We start from the raw sequence: 20,569 nt of genomic DNA, 5'->3' as shown, positions 1-20,569 counted from the left end.
CCGGCCGGACACACACACTGGAAATTAACTTTTATTGGGAGAAATTAAAGCCGCATTACATGGGAAAAGGCGGGGGGGCCGCAGCTCGCACCCAGCGCTATGCGCTCCTCACACAGGCCGGTCACTGACAGACACGCAGTGTCCGGAGCTGCCAAAAACCCCACAAATACAGTCAGAAAATGAACACCAGATCACAGCAAGTCCCAGCAGCGCATCGCTCCACGCCACTGCAGCCCAGACCAGCACCCACTGTCTCATTTCTTTGGATTCCAGACATCATTTGTCTCTCCGGACTCGGCACCTCCTGGGCCGGTGTCAGCCACCCCTCTGAAAACCTGTCTGCAGCCGTGAGCTCAGCAGAGAGCAGATCTGGACAAGCATATTTATCACATCTGGGGCTTTTATGGCCTCCACCACCTGCAGCTTTAATAAACCACAGGGGAGGAAGCCTGTCAGCCCCGGGACAGGGGTTTTGGAGAGCACAGGGGATGGAGACGGGCAGGGGAGCAGAAAACCTGCCTGGATGGGAGAGCCTGGCCAGGGCCCAGTGCTCCCAGCCTGCAGCACACACGACCAGCTACCCCCGGCCAAACAAGCGACCACTGCACCCAAAGACCACCATATTTTGTTAAATTGACAGCACAAGTCCATCCCACAACAGCAGTGACTACAGCAACGTGCTCCTGCCATGCAAACTGAACAGCACCACTGGAGAGCTGTGCCCCAGGGCCAGTGACCGACCCGCTGGGCTCCTGGGCCACGGGCGGCTGTAGCGGCACACACTGTCTCCAGCTGACAGTTCCACTAACGCTGTTGAAGAGCCATCTGAAAGTAAAGCAGACTGCAACAAAACACGTGGCAATACAATAATCCCTTAAATTTTAAGGTAAGTTAAGTTCCATACAAATCAAACTTCCAAAAATATTTCGCAAACTCTGGCATATGGCTATGATACAGTATGTACAAATAAAATACCAGAATGGTTACATTTTATTGCTAGTTGTTTGGTTTGTTTTTTTTTTTAATTATTATTATTTGGTTAAGGAATTATACTGTAGTGTATAAAAGGGCATGGGAGGTGGCAAGAAACAAGTGTTGGCTTCTCGTCCTGTCAAAAGCCCAGGTTAGTTGGTTTTGTTTTTAAACATCATTCAAAAGCATCACATCTGCATTACCCAAACAGGATAGAAGAGCAACACTGAAAGAAGCCTAGGCAACGGGCAACAGGGTTCAATTTTCTACATTCCTTCAGAAATTCATACTTCCAGAATACAATTATTCATAAAACATCCAGCCTAAAGTTATATAAAGTCAACAATTATGAACAGGCTTCCACACAAACTGATGCTTCAGCAAGGTGGGCAACTTCAATTCACTAATCATGCAAAAAACTCCCAACAAGATCAGCAATATTTGCGAGCAAAATCATCCAACTTGGCCCTGATGTTGAGTGCAAAATAATCCCCTCTGCAAAAGCCATTTTCTGTGTTCCAGAAGGTTAAAAACATGCTCTGTGTTTACATCCACTAGTACAAACAAACCCTTAGTTCCTCTATATTAAGGAAACCTCACTAACGAAGCAGGTCTCAGTAGAGAATGCTGATGCAACTGCACACTCCTACCCTGCTTTTTATACCCTTCTGTTGGCAAGAACACAAAAGGTAAAGGTACCAAGAAGTGATCGTGTTCACATTAGTCAGGAAACAGCCCACGAGTCTACTCCGGGCCTTCCCCACCTGCTCACGCTCCCAGTGACCACAAGCTTTACTCAGGACACTTCAGAGTGACCCAAACAACAGCGGATGGATGGAAGGAAGCGGCAGCATCAGCAACCCTGTTCTTCACAGACCTCCAGAGACCAGCCAGTAAGACCACCAGCACACCACTGATGGTACCCATAGCATGGGCTATTCGGGTGCTACTCAGCAGGCTGCATTGTAGACTTTTACCTCTTAAGCATCTGTTAAAGTTGTTCAATAGCTTGCTTTTCTTTAAATAAAAACAGATAGGCTCATCTCACAAAATGTAATCTGGATGCAACACAGCAAAGCTAGAAGAATGCTGAAGTGAAACCCCAAGCACTTGGTAGGTAATTGCTCCTGTAGGTTGATGATATAAAAAACACTTTCAACTCTTCCCTCTAAAAATAAATCCTGCTATAGATGGGCATGATTTACCACTCCTGCTTTCCTCTGAGTCCAAACTCATTCATGGATATACTTAGTCATAATTACAAATTGAGCTGAGGCTCTTAACACCACCCCTTTTAGGCTCAGTCTTTCGTCATAAACACCTTCCTACCAACACAGCCCCTGACACAAACTCCTCCTTAAATATGCATAATTTACTCTGTCTCAAATATTTACAAGCAGAAGAAGCCCATCTTTACAAGACAGATTTCCTTCCACTCTACATAAAGTGCAGCTCTCTAATTTAAGGCAAATTTCAGTGAAATATAAAACCATAGTTTTATTTTAGTATGTACATATTTTAAATTAAAACCAAAACTCCCTTGAAAAGGAAAGAATGAGAGGAAAATGTTTCCAAGTTTGGGAATTTGCTGGATTTTAACACGGTCCCAATATTACGTCCTATCAACATAAAACTTTGTAAATGTCAATAAACGCAAACGAAAATAAGAGGTGGCAATGTGAACAGTAATTTAGCTCCAAAGATCAGTAAAACACTAGGAAAGTGCAGCCGTAGTTTTTCATGTCCTGTAGTTTCCTTTAGCTACAGTAGCATCCATCAATATCACATTTCTAAATATATATATCCTATACCCCTAAAGCTAATCTCAGTTCTTGTAACGAGTATTTCTCATCTCCATCTGTGTCAAATTTCTTAAAGCTCTGGGACTCTGGGGCCGTAGAGCCGAGCAGCTTTTGGAGATCTTCATGTGATAGTTTTCTATCAGCATCTTCAGTTGCTGTTTCAAACAAATTCTGAAGATCTGCAAATAGAACAAAGATTTTCAAGTAGCTCCTTTAAGTACACAGAAACATCCTATAAGCTGCTCTTCCAGTTTTACCGCACTGTGTCTTACTAGCTAGTAATTAAAGCATCCCCAAGTATGCAGTTTGCCTTGTATGCTGTTGCAAAATAGTTTAGGAGAAAAAAGCACGAATATTTCTGGATTAAATTACATTAAATGTGTAAAAAGTAATCCCTATTTCTGGCCACAACTAACAGCCCATTCTACCACCACTAAGTGCATGCAGATGCAGTTCTCCTCCACAAAAGCAAGCTCTAAGGACTGTTGCTATACCAACAGCACAGATAGAAAGGGAAAAGTGTCTATTCATTTCCTGATGCAAAACATCGCCCTTTCAGTAGATGAACAGACTGAACAGCAAGATCCAGATACCATTCATTTGACCAGAAGAAACAAAATCCTAAAACATACACACCGGACTATTTAATTTTCCTTCAGCACCCTAATTCTGCCCTTGACCATTCAATCTGAGGCACTTGGTATAGTACTTTGGCACCCAAAGCAACTAAAACTCACTTGTAATGCACTCTTGTTTAAATCCTAACTTCTCTTCTTTTACACACAAGTGTTTTCTTTCAGTTTGTTGTTTGGTTAGGGTTTGGTTTAGTCATTTTTTCTTTTGAAAGGCCATAGTTCTCAAGCTTTTAAACTGACTTCCCTTCTCCCGGAATGCCTAGACACGCTACCATAATCCCAGTTAGACTTACCTCCTAAACATTTACATGAAATGTTCAGAAAAAGGTCAGCCTAGAAAGGACATACCTTCCATGCTGGCAATTCCTGGTAAGGACAGATGTCTCAGCTGTCCGTTACTCTCAGCGTTGTCATCAGCTGACCGAGAAGCCAGCCTAGAAAGGTCTGTGGGCTTTGCTGTAGTACTCAGACTACTTTCAACTGTTACAAGAAAACTTCTATTAGGTTTACTAATTCCACAGAACAACAGTTCGCAGAAACAAACACAACCAATACTTCCGTTTTTTTCTTTTGCATCACGGATGCTGTATGGGATAAGAACACTGCAAAATCATTTCAGAATACAGCAGTGTTGTCCCCTTTTACCAATATTTGGAAGAACAGATGGAAGAAAACTCTTTTTTGACAGTTATACAGCTCTACTCTTTCATGCTGCACTAGGAGATGTGTATTTGTAAACCCCATTCACAAATGACTTGGAAGCGCTTTGTAATTCCCGATCCGAAAGTGCCGAACAAGCTTTCTTAAGTGAATTACATCTGCCCACCCGGGTTGTTTTCACCTTGTCAGCACAGGTATTTCTCTTGCCCAACAGCAAAGTCTAAACTTCCAAGTTACCGCTTAGCAAATTAACAAGCGCAGTTCTATCGTAATTAAGCATTTGGAATCTTCAGCGCTGCCTGAACACATACAGCAACAGCGCAACACTGACACAGGTCAGCAGAGACGCAAACTTTTCCCCCTTTGATTTTGAAAGAGCAAAAGCAGATGTTAATGAGTAGAAATTTCTACAGGTTAAGCCCCTGTATGCCTCCAAATACAAGCTGCTGGTGCATGTGAATCCTGCTGCACACCTCAAGTCAACCAGTTATGACTCCAAAAGTTTGAAGGTTCCTGTTTTAGAGCCACCACTTTCCTATCGCTTTAACCAAAATAATCTTCACCAAAAATCTCAAAGAACACTCTAGATTATCCTCCTTTGCTCATTATTCTTTGAATTACACAGGGAACGTTCAGGTTTATGGCTTACTGCTACAACACGTCCTCACCATTCTGTGATGTCTCAGTGGGTCTGTCATTTTCAGGCTTGCCTGTGAGAGCATTGATCAGCTCAAGTGTTTCTTTTCTTTTTAATACCTGAGAATCTCTAGTTCCTGTTTCCTGCAAATGTAGGGAAAAAACAACAACTTACAAAGCAGCCCTTCAGCAGATCAGGAAAAGAAGTAATTTAAAATATATAAGTACTTTTGAGTGACTCGAAGGTCTCTAGGCTGATAAAGTTTAAAATTATAAACAAGGTTTAAAAATAAAAATCTATGGAAATATGTAAGGAATAAATTCAAATGTTCTGTAAGAAAATAAATAGAACCAGTCCCTCAACTTGAAAAGTAGGCAACTATGTTGCAGACACTAATTTCAAAATAACTTGACATTTAATTTCTGTAGTTCTTATGTAAATGAACAAGACTGAAAAATCATAATATCAAACAGTCAAACATGCTTGGAGCAAACATTTATACATTAATTGAATTGCGTAATTGTTTTAGATGTTTGCCTGCAGTACTGACTACCTTCTCTTGAAGTAAAACCACCACATTTTTTTTAATCTGGAGCTCTTTTGCTTCTTCTTTTGAGTGGGTTCCAGACGGTAAATTCATTTCACATCAGTCTAAGCCCAGAACGGCCAGCACGGCCAGTTCAGCCAGCTGCCGTCTTTGCAGGAGCTGGAAACCTCAGCAGCAGCACCACCTCTCACCCCAGCCCACAATCTGGCGATTCAGTTTGTCTGTTAAGCTCGCCCACAGCCAGTCACCAGTTCATTACCAAGAGGTGACTTCCATCAGTTCCCAGACTTGACTAGTCCAAAGCTTCCCTAGGTCCACCTAAGGAAGTTTTTAAACCTGGATAAATGCCATAACCCCATTTGCGGTGTAAACCCACGATAGTTAGGCTGGCTTTGCTGACAGCACAGCAATAGGAACTCAAATGAGCTGGTGCCAGAGTCCTCTGCTCCACTGGACCATGGTCTGACCCTCCCAAGGTTCCTTCAGCTTCATGGAAGGATAACAGAGCAGCTCTGCTGTGTTATCCCACACATAATCAGAACAGCAAGACTTGAAACTACTACAACTTCTCTCCTAATTTACTTCCCTTCCTCAAAAATGGTGTGAATATGCTGTCCTTCTACTCTGGACTTTAAGAGACTGGATCAGATTAGCCTGCTTGCAGATTTTTTCTCAATTAAGTCTCATTTAAAACATGATTATAAAGACAATGATACGTTCTACTAATCCAGTGTAATTTGTGTTTCCCTACTTTACCTTTTCTTTATCTGAATGACTTTCATTATCTAGTTGATCTTCGTTTTGTGTTTTTCGAGAGGTAGTTGCATCATTCCCCTACAAAAAACAATTAAGGAGAGCAGAGTTTACTCATATGCTTATTTCCTACAGTGGAGTTTCTTTCCTTCAAATTTGGCAGGCATGAAGCAGGAAAACAAACAGGACAATCACATGCTAGAATAAACATGTTGACAGTGGGTTATGTAGTTTACCACAGCAACATCACTATGTTCCTTGTTACTAAACATATAGAACATGTTCTCAGAGACAGGCCCCAGTATGGCGTAAAGAGAGCACTGGAAGGATCCACGAATATATTTAGTATTTTTTAGCATTTAAGCACCACTGAACAATCCAGAGGCCTACGTGGCTCCTCCTTAACAGCCCCTTATGTGCCAGAGTGCTTTCCTGAAACACAGTTAAACAGGTTTGTGAATCCTGCCCCATTAAGAAGTTGCCCAAGTCTTAAAGGTCTCCACATTTTGGACACTTTTCTGTAGATTCTACAGGGAAGAAATAACATTAAGTGTATCTCTGCAGCAGTTATCTGTTCAGAAACACCAAAAAAATTCCAGCCTTTTAACATTAAATCCTGAGCGTCTCGAGTTCCACGCTGACATTTTCTTTAGTTTGACAAGCTGTATCTGTAGCATATAGGAAGTATTGAAGCTACCAGCCTGAGTAGACACCCCCAGTCATCAAATACTTACCACACTGATAGACAAGTTCTCTCTTTTGTCCAGATTATTCACAGCAAGGGCAGAGTTTTCTAACAGCATAACCCTCTGGCTGAGGTTCCCGATGGCTGAATCCACATTTAGAAGCTTGATGTCATTCAGCTTTTGGTACACCAGTACAGTGTTATTTAGCTCCTCCAAAGCTGTGTGCAGTGACTGGCTGTCCTGAAATATAAAACATGTTGATATACTCAACCTCCGCAGCAATCTTGCTATTAACATGGTGACTGACCCAGTTTAACTGGACAGACTGTAGACTGGCTCTCCATCAACACGACTGAAAACATCCAACTGGAAACTTCCAGAAAGTTACAGAATCACAGAATCCCAGAATGTCAGGGGTTGGAAGAGCCCTGGAAAGCTCATCCAGTGCAATCCCCCCATGGAGCAGGAACACCCAGATGAGGTTACACAGGAAGGTGTCCAGGCGGGTTGGAATGTCTGCAGAGAAGGAGACTCCACAACCTCCCTGGGCAGCCTGGGCCAGGCTCTGCCACCCTCACCGGGAAGAAGTTTCTTCTCATATTTAAGTGGAACCTCCTATGTTCCAGTCTGAACCCATTACCCTTTGTGCTACCATTGGCTGTCACCAAAAAGAGCCTGGCTCCATCCTCCTGACACTCCCTCTTTCCATCTTGATCCCCATGAATGAGTCCCCCCTCAGCCTCCTCTTGTCCAGCTCCAGAGCCCCAGCTCCCTCAGCCTTTCCTCACACGGGAGATGCTCCACTCCCTTCAGCATCTTGGTGGCTGCGCTGGACTCTCCCCAGCAGTTCCCTGTCCTGCTGGAACTGAGGGGCCACAACTGGACACAAGATTCCAGGTGTGGTCTCCCCAGGGCAGAGCAGAGGGGCAGGAGAACCTCTCTGACCTACTGACCACCCCCTTCTAACCCACCCCAGGTACCATTGGCTTCCTGGCCACAAGGGCCCAGTGCTGGCTCATGGTCACCCTGCTGTCCCCAGGACCCCCAGGTCCCTTTTCCCTACACTGCTCTCTAATAGGTCATTCCCCAACTTATACTGGAACCTGGAACCAAGTTATTCCAGCTTTCAAAGTTGGAAACTGAGATTCTTCCTCTTTGTTGCTAATGTAATCACTTCAGCTGTGCCAGCAAACACAGAAAGCCTATTCATCTCATTTTCCAGGGCAAGCTTAGTAACCACACCAACTCTTTCCCATGAAAGCATGTACCAGGCATATTTATACACAAGATTCATTTTTGAGGAAATACTGACCACTTTAAAGGTAAATAAACACAATCCTTCCATTCCATGCCATTCACCTAAACACCCATGTATTATTTCTTTTTCTGCTGCTTATTCCCTGCTCTCCACACCTCATTACAGTGGGGGTGACTCAATACATGCCCCTCCCAAGTTTGCACAGATTGGCAATAAAATCCATTCGATAAGGCACTTTTAACTCTTAAATTTACATACGCAAAGTACACCTATAATTTGTTTGCTTTTTATTCCTCACCCAGGTAAAACACACAAAAATACTCTCAAACTGGGATACTTTCCTGTTTGTGTATCAACAGGAACAAATTACAGCAAAGTTATCTCATTGTATCTTGAGGGATGCTATCTATATTGTCTGGATAAAACCCATACTTTTTTGTAAGCTACAATACTGCAAAACACAAGAAAAGTATCAGTGATACTGGTACCAATATCCCTTATGCAAGGGAGAAAAATACCTGTTTGCAATTTTCTGTCTGATTTCTCTCAGTCCTTGGCACAACAGTGGAGGGAAGTGAAGGTATCTGCTTTAATTCCTTCTACGGAAATAAGTAGAAAGTTATATTACCAAACACCTGTAAAAACAATACTAAGCTTTTAATAACTGGCAGGTTGTAGCTGAGCATGTGTTGCTACAGTTATGGTCAATCAAGTGTGTTGCACCAGGATAACACAGAGCTTTCTCTTCCAAACACGTAAGGTCCAACTTATTTCACGTAAACCTTCCAAATTAGCTTTTCTCCCTTCAATGAGCTACAACACACATTTCAGTGCTACCACTGTCCTATCTGCAATGTTTTCATAGCACTCGCTGACTGAATCAAGTTTTACAACATGCCTGATTGAGATTTTTATCTGCAAGTATTCTTAAAGTAATACTGTATTGCAGTCTAGCTGAAAAAACCCTTTATTTATTGAGTCAGTTAACCGCAAGTAAGAGGTCGGTGTAAATACAGTGAGCAGTCTGCGGTAAAGATGGTCAGGATAAAGAAGTGCAATAAGGACCAATAATTCTGGCTCCTGGGAAATATATACTTGGTACCATATAGGAGATGCCACAGAGATTAGAAGATCAGCTTATTAACGTACCAACCAGCACCTATTGAAACTTCAATAGTATTTTGAAAGCATAAGGCAGAACTCCATACAGTTCTTAAACTTGCTTCACGTCAGGCAGGTCATCGTTAAAACAATGGTAAATTAGTACATTTTCTTACCACATCATTCTGAAGTATTTCTATGGATTTCTTGTATTCTTCAATAACTGTCTGTATGTTTTCAACATCGTGAGAAACACTGGTAAGCGTGCTACCTATGTTCGCTACAGTCTGGAATAAAGAAGATGAGAAAAATCTCAGCCTTCCTCAAACTGCACTATCCCAAAGTTTCAATCGGCTGAACACATGGTTTGTCAGTGAAACTGCAGGCAGACTGCCACAAAAATATGCATATGAAGGATTTGGAACTTTCTTTGCAGACAAAATGCAAATTCTACCCATCACATCTCAGGCCACATTCAACACCATGAGAGCTTAAGCTGGATAACCAAAACTATGGGTTTGCTACTCCCACAACAATACAGATGTTCTGGCATCAATTAAAAAAATAATCCTGATATGAAGACATCTTACTTCCACTCTACATGGAGCATTTGTATTGAACACAAGGATGCTGACATCTCCAATTTAGCTTGCCTTAATTGCCTTTCAGGGCTACCCACAGACACACCATACACTGCAAAATGAGTCTGCCAAAGGTTGCAGATCAGACTTTCAAACAAGTATTGCCTTTCATAAAATGAAAGAATAGCTCTGAAGCATCAGGAAAGCCTCCATGAACCCTGCAGGTCCAGCCAGTCTGCTCTGCCCACTGCCATCCCCTGTGGGAACTCCCCTAACCCAGCTCTAACTTGAGGAAGTAACATCTATGGAGCTGTGCTGGTGTTTTGGCAGCTGACAGCACAGCAGCCAGAGTCAGATTGTCAGCCAGGACATCCACAAACACCTGGAAGTTACAGTAACAGTACAGAGCGTGCTCCTGTGCTTCTCTCTCCATTTTAAATACTTTATTCAATCATTAAACCAAACGGAACCTATCTAAAAATCCCCTTTCCTATGACTCTGTTTATGAGCTCTTAAGGCACTGAAGTGATCCTCTAGCTACCCAGACTACATTCAAACAATATCCACACAATATCATCTTCCTCCAGCGATTAATTTTGCAAATCTGAACGCAGGCTCAGTAAATCACCTCTGTGCCCTGAAGAACCTCAGGACACCTGGGGCACCTTTCATCAGCCTGAACAAACGCTGCTGTCCCAGCAGGCAGCTCCCCATTTCCAGGAACAGTACATACAGGAAAAAAAGGCTTAAGGAAACCAAAATCCTGTTCTAAGAATAGCAACCTTTCCATAGAATCATTTGGATTGAAGAGAACCTTTGAGTCCAACCATTACCCTGACACTGCCAACTCCACCACTAAACCATACGCCTAAGCACCACATCTACACATTTTTTAAACACCTCCAGGGATGGCAACTTAATCACTTCCCTGGGCAACCTGTTCCAATGCTTGACCACCTTTTGGCCACCTGGGCACACGCTGGCTCATGTTCAGCTGCTCTCAACCAACACCCCCAGATCCTTTTCCCCAGGCACTTTCCAGCCGCTCTTTCCCCAGCCTGTAGCGCTGCCTGGGGCTGTTATGACCCAAGTGCAAGACCCAGCACTTGGCCTTATTAAACCTCATGCAATTGGCCTCAGCCCAACAATCCAGCCAGTCCAGATCCCTCTGTATGGCCAGCCTACCCTCCAGCAGATCAACACTGCACCCAACTTGGGGTCATCTGCAAACTTACTGAGGGTGCACTTCATCCTCTCATCCAGATCACTGACAGAGATTAAACAGAACTGGCCCAAATACCGAGCCCTGGAGAACATTGCTCATGACTGGCTGCCAGGTGGATTTAAGTCCACTCACAACTCTTTGGGCCTGGCCATCCAGCCAGTTCTTTACCCAGCAAAGAGTACGTCTGTCCAAGGCATGAGCTGCTAGTCCCTCCTGGAGAATGCTGTGGGAGACAGTGTCAAAGGCTTTACTAAAGTCTAAGTGCAAAACACCCACAGCCTTCCCCTCATCCACTAAGCAGGTCACCTTGCCATAGAAGGAGATCAGGTTGGTCAAGCAGGACCTGCCTTTCATAAATCTATGCTGACTGTGCCTGATCTCCTGGTTTTCCTGTACGTGCCGTGTGATGGCACCCAAGACAATCTGCTCCATAACCTTCCCTGGCACTAAGGTCAGGCTGACAGGTCTGTATTTCCCCAGATCCTCCTTCCAGCCTTTCTTGTAGATGAGCATCACATTTGCTATGCTCCAGTCAACTGGGACCTCCCCAGTTAGCCAGGATTGCTGATAGATGATTTATTCCAAGAAAGGCGGGTAATTCCAAAGACAGGTGGATGCAATGGACAGTGGAGCAGGATATTTTTCACCAGGGCTATCAATAGCTGGGTTACCAACCCACAACCATTGAAGCTCTCCTGTGTGGCAGGAGGTGGTGCAGCATGCACACAGAGGTCAAAAAGAAGCCCAAGTCTTGAAACCTATGGTTTTCCATTAACATGACACTTACAAACCATTAAAACTATCGTATTTAAACTTTCACATAGTTTTTCTACATTCAACACCTCACAATATACCACCTGGAAGGAATCCAGCTGTCTTTACTATATCAACCTTCTAAACCATAAATGCAAGTAAGATGGCATCAAGAGAGCGGTGGCAACAGATGCCACGTCTTAACACTTCCCTTAGACTCAGAGACTGGAAAGAACTCAAAAGTTCCCAAGATCTTTGATTTTCACAATGTGAAAATGACTTATTTCAACAAAATTACTTCTGACGTATTTCACCATGAAAAAGCCTTGCTGTTCAGCAAGATGACAACAAGGTTTTTCTGTATTTTATACATATATATATATATAAACTAGGTGCAGATTCCAGACTAGGTACTACCTTAAGACTTCCGATATAACACAGTGGAAATCCAGCGTGTTCACAGAAGCGAATTAGAAGCTTAGGAAAGAGTTTTGTACTCCTCCCAGAAAAAGAAATCCTAGCAGCCTGATCAGCCAAACCACACTAACTGCTTTGCATTAGACTAGCTTGTTAATTATAGATTCATTTTGTAAAGATAACAAATGAGAAGTGGAAACTCATAAAAGCCACAAAGACTGGACTGACATTAGGTGTTCACCCAATATAAATGTTTATGGCTAAATAAACAGAACTGCCATGGAAAAGCCAGGGAAGTTTCAACAAGCCATTCTTTGCACCAAAATAAACAGGACAGTTCTTTGGTAAAGAATTCTCACAGCAGTCACTTTAGAAGTAATCATGTACCAGCCAGTAGGGCCCCACCTTCCAAGGGATTGCCAGAAAACCATCCTGTTACAACTCATGTTCTGCTGTGCAGGTCCAGAGCAACAAGGAAACTCCCACACTGATGTTCCAGCCCACAGCTCCCAAGTTACACCCCTACCCACCTCAAGACTGCAAATGCAGAGTCAGATGCAGAACCATGTACTGCTCAAGATGAGGAAGTTTCCTATAAAGCTATTTGTTTTGTTTTCCAATTAGAAAAAGCTAAAGGAGCCACCTGTTTGCAAGCAGAGCTGTAAAACTGCAGACAGACTTTTTGCAAGTGTCTTAAATAATGTTAAGATTAGCAAGCTGAAGGAAAACAACCAGAAAGATCAGCTCTGAGGTAAAGAAGTGACAATATAATACAAACAAATCCATCTCCACAAAGTGACAAACAATGCCTTCAATTTTTTTACCTGCCATACATCAGGGTAGGACCATACAATACCATGTATATGAAGTGCAGTCTAAAAACAAGAGAAGCAAATATTCCTCACATGCAAGTCAGGTAATTCCTGTTGTCAGTGCTGTCCCCAAGGGCCCAGCCGCAGCTTATGAGCACAGAACATGTTTAGCAAAAGCCGTATTCACGGTACTTGCCTTCTGAAGCTTCTCTACTGTGAGAGGAAGAGAAATCAGATCAGGAGCAGACTTGATGTTGTTTTTGAGATGATTTACTGTTGAGGTCAATTGTGATATCTAAAAACAAGGAGGAATATTTAGAATTAGCAAACAATCTTGATTCTGATCTTCTCCAATACTAATGACTCAATTTGTAACATTAAAACATCAGGCAAGACAAAATTATATATGTAGATACACAAAACACCCCTGTCTCTGGGTTATAAGTCCTGCATAGGCTACATTAAAAATATTGTGCCTCTTGCAACAGGAGCAAGGACTCTTTCTTTCAACTGAATGAAAGCATTTAAGCCCCTTCTTTTCAATAAGGTAACCTCTGCCCGTTTTACATTCATCACCTTAGAGACAGGCTGTTGCTCAAGACAGATTTAAAAAATTACGCAAAAAGCCCTTACGTGGAGGAAACAGTCACCTACTTCTGTATTTAGCAATCAAAGCTGCCTGGCAAAACCCAGTGAACATGCAACTTCTCCAGCTGAGCGACAGGCAAAAAGATGTATGTCTCACCCAAACCTTCTGCCACAGAGGTGCAACAGTGCCAGTGCAGGCACAGCAGGTCAGCGCAATTTCTGTCAGCTGTTTGAGCCAGGCGCTAAGTCATTCAATGGGTTTTCAATATTATTTATTCATTCCAACTGAGAGGTTGGCAAAGAAATTAAAAACAACTACATGCTGGTCATTAATTGCTAAGACTATCGCTTTAAGATCAATTTGTAGCCATCAGTAGTTAAAACAAAAAGATAATTTTATTATTGCATTTGACAACACAAAAGTAGAGCAGATAAAACTCACTTTCTTCTGGTTAAAAAAAAACCCAGTTGTTTCGCAAGCTGAGGAAACGTGCAAGACTCCAGTTGTACACGAGGCCAAACTTGATAAGCTGGCTTATGGGCTTCCTGGTTCCACAGCTGTGAATCTTGGCTGAAATAACTCCCAGCAGCACACCCCAAACAATTCATGGAAAAGAACAGGAACTAAGTGTTGATCCCCAGAAGAGCTGGCTCACCCTGGGACCAGACCCTGAAGTAACTCCAGGCTTTGCAAGAACCATGTACAAGGATCTTTAATATCCAGGTGCAGATGAGAGCATCGTAAAAGTTGAATGAAGTACCCTAATATCTGTGGGTAATGCATACTCTCAGATGCCCAAGAAAGCAAGTCAAATTTCCAAATATATTTATGTGCCACGTTAAGCACTTCAGTGCTGCACAGGACTGAAAAAACCTAAACTGAGCAGGCACCTCACTCTTAAAAATTAAACCCAAAGCACCAGCACTGGAGAGAGTTCCCCATACACACCTCTTGACACCACTAACTGTGAGCAGCTCTGAACTTTTACTCTGGGGCAAAATTCCCCAAAGAGCCTTGCTGGATGTCTGCTTTGAAGCGTGAGTTAATAGATCAGTTGAGGAAACAGCTTTCTGTTAAGTGGCTTAGTTCTAGCCGTATAAACAGAGCTAAGATTTACACCGGCTCAGACTCCAAGTGTGTATTAGCAGACAAGACACCAGTACTTCAATTGTAGCAACATGAACTTGCACTGATTGCAACTCTTTTCAAGGCTTATGAAACATTTGCGGACACCTCCGAAATATCAAATCGCTCATCATAACCATCACAATTTGGCAGAAAAATGCAGAACCGCACAGTCCTCATGTTCTTTCAAGTCCTGCCTGAAGTCCTTCCACCAGCTTCATAATTTCTCCTCTTTTTAATCAGCCTCAAACTTTTTTTGCTTGTTTAATGAGGCTTATACTCCATTTTAAGTTTAGAAGTTTAGCATATCATCACAGAAGTCCTTAGATAAAAGCCCAGCGCCAAAAATGATTTCTGTAAAAATAAATTTGAACGGAATATTTTACTATTTTTCAAAACCGAACATTGATCCCTCTCACCTGTTTATTGATCTCTGTGATATTGATCCAAATCTTATTTAGCCCCAGTTCTCCACTCTCAATTTGTTCTAGTTGCTTTTGCTTCTGCACCAAATCTTCATTCAGTTTCGGAATTTCTTGGAATGACGTCTTTTGATTAGATTCCACTAAAAAACAGGAAAAAATAATTGAATTTCCTTTCCAAAAAAAAAATCCCAAAAGGCCAGGTAAACAATGCTGAAAGGAAAACAAAATCACAAGCAGCAACACCTACAGCAGTGAAAGAAGGCAATAAGAGTTTCTACATATAGGTTTACTGCCAATTAAGTGTTTGTTCACAAAGACAGCTCTTTTTTGTTTAAAGAGTAATAACGTCTGCAGAGAGAACCCAGAGAGATTGTACTAAATCTAACACTTTGCAATAGTACTGTCATTCTGGCAAGCCTCAGCAGGTCTTTATTTAGTGCAGTGATTTTACATCACTTTCACAGAGGGACATGAAATGGTAATGGGACTGTAAATAAGAACTGCCAAGAGCAGCAGGGCAAAGGAGGTACATGAAATGAAACTCTGTGCCCTTTTCAAGTCTGCAAAGGGGCTGCTGATGAAGAAGTGAATTCCAAAGAGATTAACATGATTACAGTTGTTCCACGTGACAGAAGGACAGCTGAAAAAAAAACACACAAGCCTACACACTAGCATCTGTTGGTAAACAAGTCAGTAAACAAGGTCCCTGGAAATCATGCCAGTTATTACTGCAATTAATACTGGAGGAAGAGGGAAACACGCAGCACAAATCAGTCTAAGTGAGCCTCAGAAATGCAGCTCTCCCAGGTCTGCAGTGACTAAGCTGTTTAGCTGCAAGCGCTGTTAGGCAATCCTAAATCCCCGACTCTGAGAAACAAATAAGCCAAGGTTTGGAGAGGGAGATGCCAGTCCTCCAAACCCTGCACCTCCACCCTGTAAGGCAGCAGTGGAATCCTCCACAACACATCACCATCGTTCAGACCACAGACTGCCAAGGGCAGCGGGACCTACGTGGTACATAGCTGGCAGTTCCCAGAACAAATTTGCTTCTGTGACCCCCCCCAAGTCAAATGAGGAAGCCTTTGGGAGTGCATACCCCAATACACACAACTGGAAAGTCGTGCATGTTCAAAAACCCACCTCATTTTTCTTGAAGCAAGTCCTAAGAGTCATTTCTAGGTACAGAGTCATCTGCATGGGTCACTCAAGATCCAAGTAACATCTTCAGTTAAGTAAGTCCTTGAAAAGTGTATTTTAGCCAAAACAGATTGAGAGCTAATTGTACATTTGACACAAGCAGTTCACATTGAATCTGATGCTTCAGAGGCTTTAGCAGACAAATTATTTTTTGTTTTGCCACTCTTACTGTGTGCAGCAACACGACACTTAACCTTGCCAGCACTGCAAAAAAAAATCCTAAGTGTTCCATGTGTTCTTAGCATCACCACTAACAACTGAAGGGAAACATTACCATAACTTTACCCTACCCCAAACATACTGGATGCAGAGATGTTTTATTTTTAAAAAGCGCTCGTACCATACTCAGTTTGTTCAAAGGATGGCAGAACATTAACAAATACTGCCACGGGACTCTGCTCTTATGGGGAAAAACATGGACGAAGATGCAGAGGAGGAATATTGTTTTTCCACCCCTGCTGTAGGATGGAGGGATGCCATGCATGTTCCTCCATCTACCCACGCACCTCACCAAAGCACAGTGTTACTTTTTGGAGCCAAGTTACTCTTGCTGGCTGTTTCTTATTGTTTTTAATGCTCTGCTTCATTACAAGACTCCTGTCCAGCTTCTGGGCGTAGCAAGGAAATCTGAGACCATTTTATCACTAGACCAACTATTAAATAAATGCACAGCTTTTCTATCAGGGCTATCAAGGAGAAAACAAACACATCTGTAGTTGCCAGACAGTAGGCCCAGAGAGAAGGACTGCTGTAACAAAGAGGTCTGTGTAAAACTGGAATGTCAAAACTTAACTACACCAAAGCCAACAAATGTTGTCATTGTGCAAAACTTTTACCGCCAGTACATACTTAAGGCAGAGCAGTCCGTGGGGAGCAGCATTTACCCAGAACACAGGAACAGCCGCTGCAGAGCTGTTCAAAATGCTCCCAGTCACAAAGCAGCGCCTCTGACTGGAGGAACCCTCCCAAACTGGCAGATGCCAGTCAGGGCTGGCTTTCAGAGTCCAGTACCAGTTCACACAAAAGCACATCTGTCAGCAACACCTCCTCGCTCCCAGCCAGCAGGTTCCAGCTTGGCAGCCAACTCCCACCCCACAGCAGTTACACACCCCAACAGGAAGCCCCTAAACATCAACAGCAAAGAATTTCTACACACATTTCCTCAATACCTCTTTTACCACAAGCAAATCAAGCCCTCTGCTTACTTCCAGCCCTAGCAACCTCCTGATTTTTTAATTGATTTTACCAGCCTTATTTTTAAGGTCACCTGCAACTCCTGGGCATAAAATCTCTATGACAAGGACCAAAGCTATGGGACAAAATCCATAGTCAACAGTGGTGCTCCTCAGGGAAAACATAACTACCTAGCTTTCCTGAAGCAGCTAGAGACTCCCTGAATGCTTTAGCTTCACTCTCTTCTGCTCCATTCGCACAGCTCCTCAGCTTATCCTTGCCTCTTTCAACAGATAGGATTTTAATTGCTACTAAAATAAGGCACCAAAATGTATCTTGTATCCACAGGTGAGGTACAGAGAACAGAGCGCATGTGTTACATGGAAATTTCACCATTTGTTATACCTCAGCACTACAGAAGTAAGATTTCAATACTGTAACATGGACAAGGAAAACCTGAGGCTTACAAGCAAAACGCTTCACGTTAACTCCATACTTCAAAGTATTAAACATAAAGTAACTTCAGACCATACGCAACACAACGTAAAAGTTGAACAAGAACAGGTCAGTGCAAACAACATAAACATTCAGAGAATACCAAGAAAAAAACAATACCAAAGCAACATTCAAATTGGAGAAACACTACAGTAAGCATCAGATGCTTCTGAAAGAGCTCAAGACAAGAACGTTGTTTTCCATTATTTTAAGGGATGCATCAAAATCCCCTATACTGCTTTTATGGGGCTGATCAGAACTTTTCCTTTTTAAATAGGGTTTCCTTTGGAAGAGAACATTCCCAAGACCAAAGTCAGGAATTTTAGAAATGCAACTACAGGCTCAACTAGTCCAGCCTCCTGCTCCTCAGAATATATAGAGCAAGCAAGAATATATAACATTTGCCTTAGATTCACCCAGCCTCTGAGTGTTTTTGACTCCGAGGACTCCTCAATTCAGGGACAGTTTGTCTACTCAGCACTTTCAGACTTTGAATAAGAAAGTGGGCAACTAAAGCTCTTCACACTGCCCAAAACAAACATGAAATAGCGCGGTTACACTGAGACTTACTAGTTCGAAACTTCTCCTTTATTGCGTCCAGATCCTCCTTGAGAGCCACCTGCATCCAGACCAAGCCAACGCACGCTACCACACAAGCGGCGAGAATGACAAATGCACACAATGGGTAACAGAATTTGCAGCATCGCAGATAGTCTCCCCTGGGCAAAACAAAAATAGCGGATTGTTAATATCACACAGTACTTATAAAAGTTTTAGCTATTGATCTATCAAAGTAAAGGACAGTGCTGGAACAGCACATGTTTTGGCTGACGAGCTAATGAATGCTTTTCCAAGAATAAATCAGGCTACGCAGTGAGATCAGGGCTATTACTCTACTACTCTGTTCAGTTTATCCTCAGGAGGCAGATCTAGCACATTTAACAGCAGCTGTCAGGTTTCCCTCACTAAAATTTCCTGCTCTGCTCACATAAACTTATGTTAGGAACATCTGCTCAATAGCTTGGAAAGCCAGATTCAAGAAAGGGTATTACCATAATGTTACGACAAGGACTTCTAGATTACCCTAAACTGCAAAAGCTGAAGTTTCTCTGCGACATGCCTACTTTTAGTAATTCTTAGAAGTCCAATAATAAACTAAAAAGTTTATTTATTGGCAAAAGCACACCGTGTCCGCAACAAAACCAGCGTCAGCGTGCAGGTGCTGAACTGTGCCGTGCCGGACACACGGGAACAACCACACTTGACATTCCAAGCAACTGCTCCCGAGCTGCTCTAAGGGCTCAGGTTGTGGTGAGCACAAAAACAGGAAAAATAAAAAAGAAAAATAAAAGAAAAAAGCCAGAGGCCGGTTCAGCTCTACTTCCATCCCCCGCCAAGCGACCTGTTGAGCCAGACCCGCTCCCCGGAGCTCCGGGTCTTTCCGGGCAGCCCCCAGCGCCCCACAGCCGCCCCCAGCTCCGCCCCGGAGCCCGGCGCTGAGGCGACGCGGGGGCCAGAGCCCCAGGCGGGCGGGCCTGGGCCGGCTCCCGGCGGCAGCCCCGGGACTCACTTGCCGCAGCGGCCCCGCGCCCCCGCCGCCGCGAACTCGTCCTCCTCGGAGCTGGACTCGGAGTCAGAGGCGGGCGGCTCGGTGCGCAACAGCCGGTGGCCCGAGCCGTTCTTGAGGGATTTCTTCCTGCGGCCGTCGGCGGCCAGGCCGATGAGGGCGTTCAGCTCCTTCCGCTTCTTCATCTTCTTGTGTGGCGGCGCGGCCGGCGGCTGGCTCCCGCCTCCTCCCTCCTCCGCCGCCGCCGCGGCGGCCGCCGCCAGCGCGCCCCGGCTCGCCAGCCTGCGGCCCGGCCGCGGCTACAGGCGCTCGGCGGGGCCGCGGCCGCTGTGTCCCCGCCGGCCCCGCGGCAGCTCGCCCGGCCCCGCTGCCGCCGCCCGCCCCGCCCGCGCCATGGCTGCTCCCGGCGCCGCCGCGGCCCGCCCACTCCACCTGCAAGCAAGCCGCGTTCCTATTGGACAGGGCGGGGCCGCCCCCTTCGGGCTTTAAAGGCCCAGGCCCGCGATCCGCGGGGGCGGAGAAACGTGTGGAGGTAACACGGTTCGAGTCCCTCCCTCGGCAGGTGAAGGGTGCCGGTACCTCCCTCCCCGCTTACCCGCCGGGCTCCCAGAGATAACAGTGACAGGCAAACGGTGTTGCCCGGCAGCTGCCGGCCCGCTACCTGCCACAAAGCTGTGCCGAAGCTGCCACGTTACCCCGCCCCGCGGCTAACACAGCTCCAGAAAAACAGCCCCATGCGGGATTCAGTCGGGGAGCTGTCAGCCGGTATGGGAACGGATGGAAATGAGAGTGAAACCTTGGAAGGCAGGAATATGTGACGACGACCTCGAGGGAAGGAAGCCCAGGGGAAGCCTAGTTTCTCCTTCAGGCTTGCATGTGCCAAAAACCTAAAGAACTGCATGGAAAGGAGCGATATTCCCAAATAGCGGCTTCCCGCAGCCGGTGGGACAGTTGTTACACACTCTCACTTAACCAGTCTCCTTGTTTTTTTCTTCCCTAAAAGCCCCGGTCGCTCTCGGTCTTTGCGGTTTTCCCCGGTGACACCGCACAGGCCAGCAGCCGGGCTTGGGAGGGTGAACACAGCCCGAGCTGTGCTGGGGCAGTCCGGCGCATCCCACCGGCCGGGTGCAAGCAGGGGACCGCGGGGCAGGCGGGGCGC

The 20,569-nt window shown here is 44.4% G+C and overlaps 1 protein-coding gene across 4 annotated transcripts; it reads right to left on the bottom strand.

The window, feature by feature from the left end:
- Positions 1–18: 18 nt before the first annotated feature.
- EFCAB14 (EF-hand calcium binding domain 14) lies at positions 19–19,820 on the bottom strand. Of its 4 annotated transcripts, XM_065071445.1 has the most exons (11): positions 19,414–19,816; positions 18,414–18,562; positions 14,973–15,118; positions 13,036–13,134; positions 9,228–9,338; positions 8,469–8,549; positions 6,741–6,932; positions 6,010–6,087; positions 4,738–4,849; positions 3,758–3,889; positions 19–2,953 (listed from the first exon to the last, which is right to left on the bottom strand). In XM_065071445.1, exons 1-11 carry the CDS (start codon positions 19,593–19,595, stop codon positions 2,778–2,780), a joined length of 1,458 nt encoding a protein of 485 aa, XP_064927517.1. In that variant the 5' UTR covers positions 19,596–19,816; the 3' UTR covers positions 19–2,777. The 4 variants fall into 4 exon arrangements, with proteins under 4 accessions (XP_064927517.1, XP_064927519.1, XP_064927518.1 ...); XM_065071447.1 differs by lacking the exon at positions 3,758–3,889 and having other exon boundaries at positions 19,414–19,820; XM_065071446.1 differs by lacking the exon at positions 9,228–9,338 and having other exon boundaries at positions 19,414–19,818.
- Positions 19,821–20,569: the final 749 nt, after the last annotated feature.

Source organism: Columba livia, chromosome 8 (assembly GCF_036013475.1).
Source record: "Columba livia isolate bColLiv1 breed racing homer chromosome 8, bColLiv1.pat.W.v2, whole genome shotgun sequence".
NCBI classification, from domain to species: domain Eukaryota; kingdom Metazoa; phylum Chordata; class Aves; order Columbiformes; family Columbidae; genus Columba; species Columba livia.
Note: the sequence above shows the minus strand (reverse complement) of the source record. Positions and strands in the feature narration are given on the sequence as shown.

Excerpts from the sequence above, each read along its gene's own strand:
- EFCAB14 (XM_065071445.1), bottom strand. The coding sequence starts at position 19,595 with ATGAAGAAGCGGAAGGAGCTGAACGCCCTCATCGGCCTGGCCGCCGAC. Across the intron at positions 9,339-13,035 it reads CAGTAGAGAAGCTTCAGAAG|ACTGTAGCGAACATAGGTAG; the intron begins GCAAGTACCGTG and ends TCTTTATTCCAG. Across the intron at positions 6,088-6,740 it reads AGAACTTGTCTATCAGTGTG|GGGAATGATGCAACTACCTC; the intron begins GTAAGTATTTGA and ends TGTTTTTTGTAG.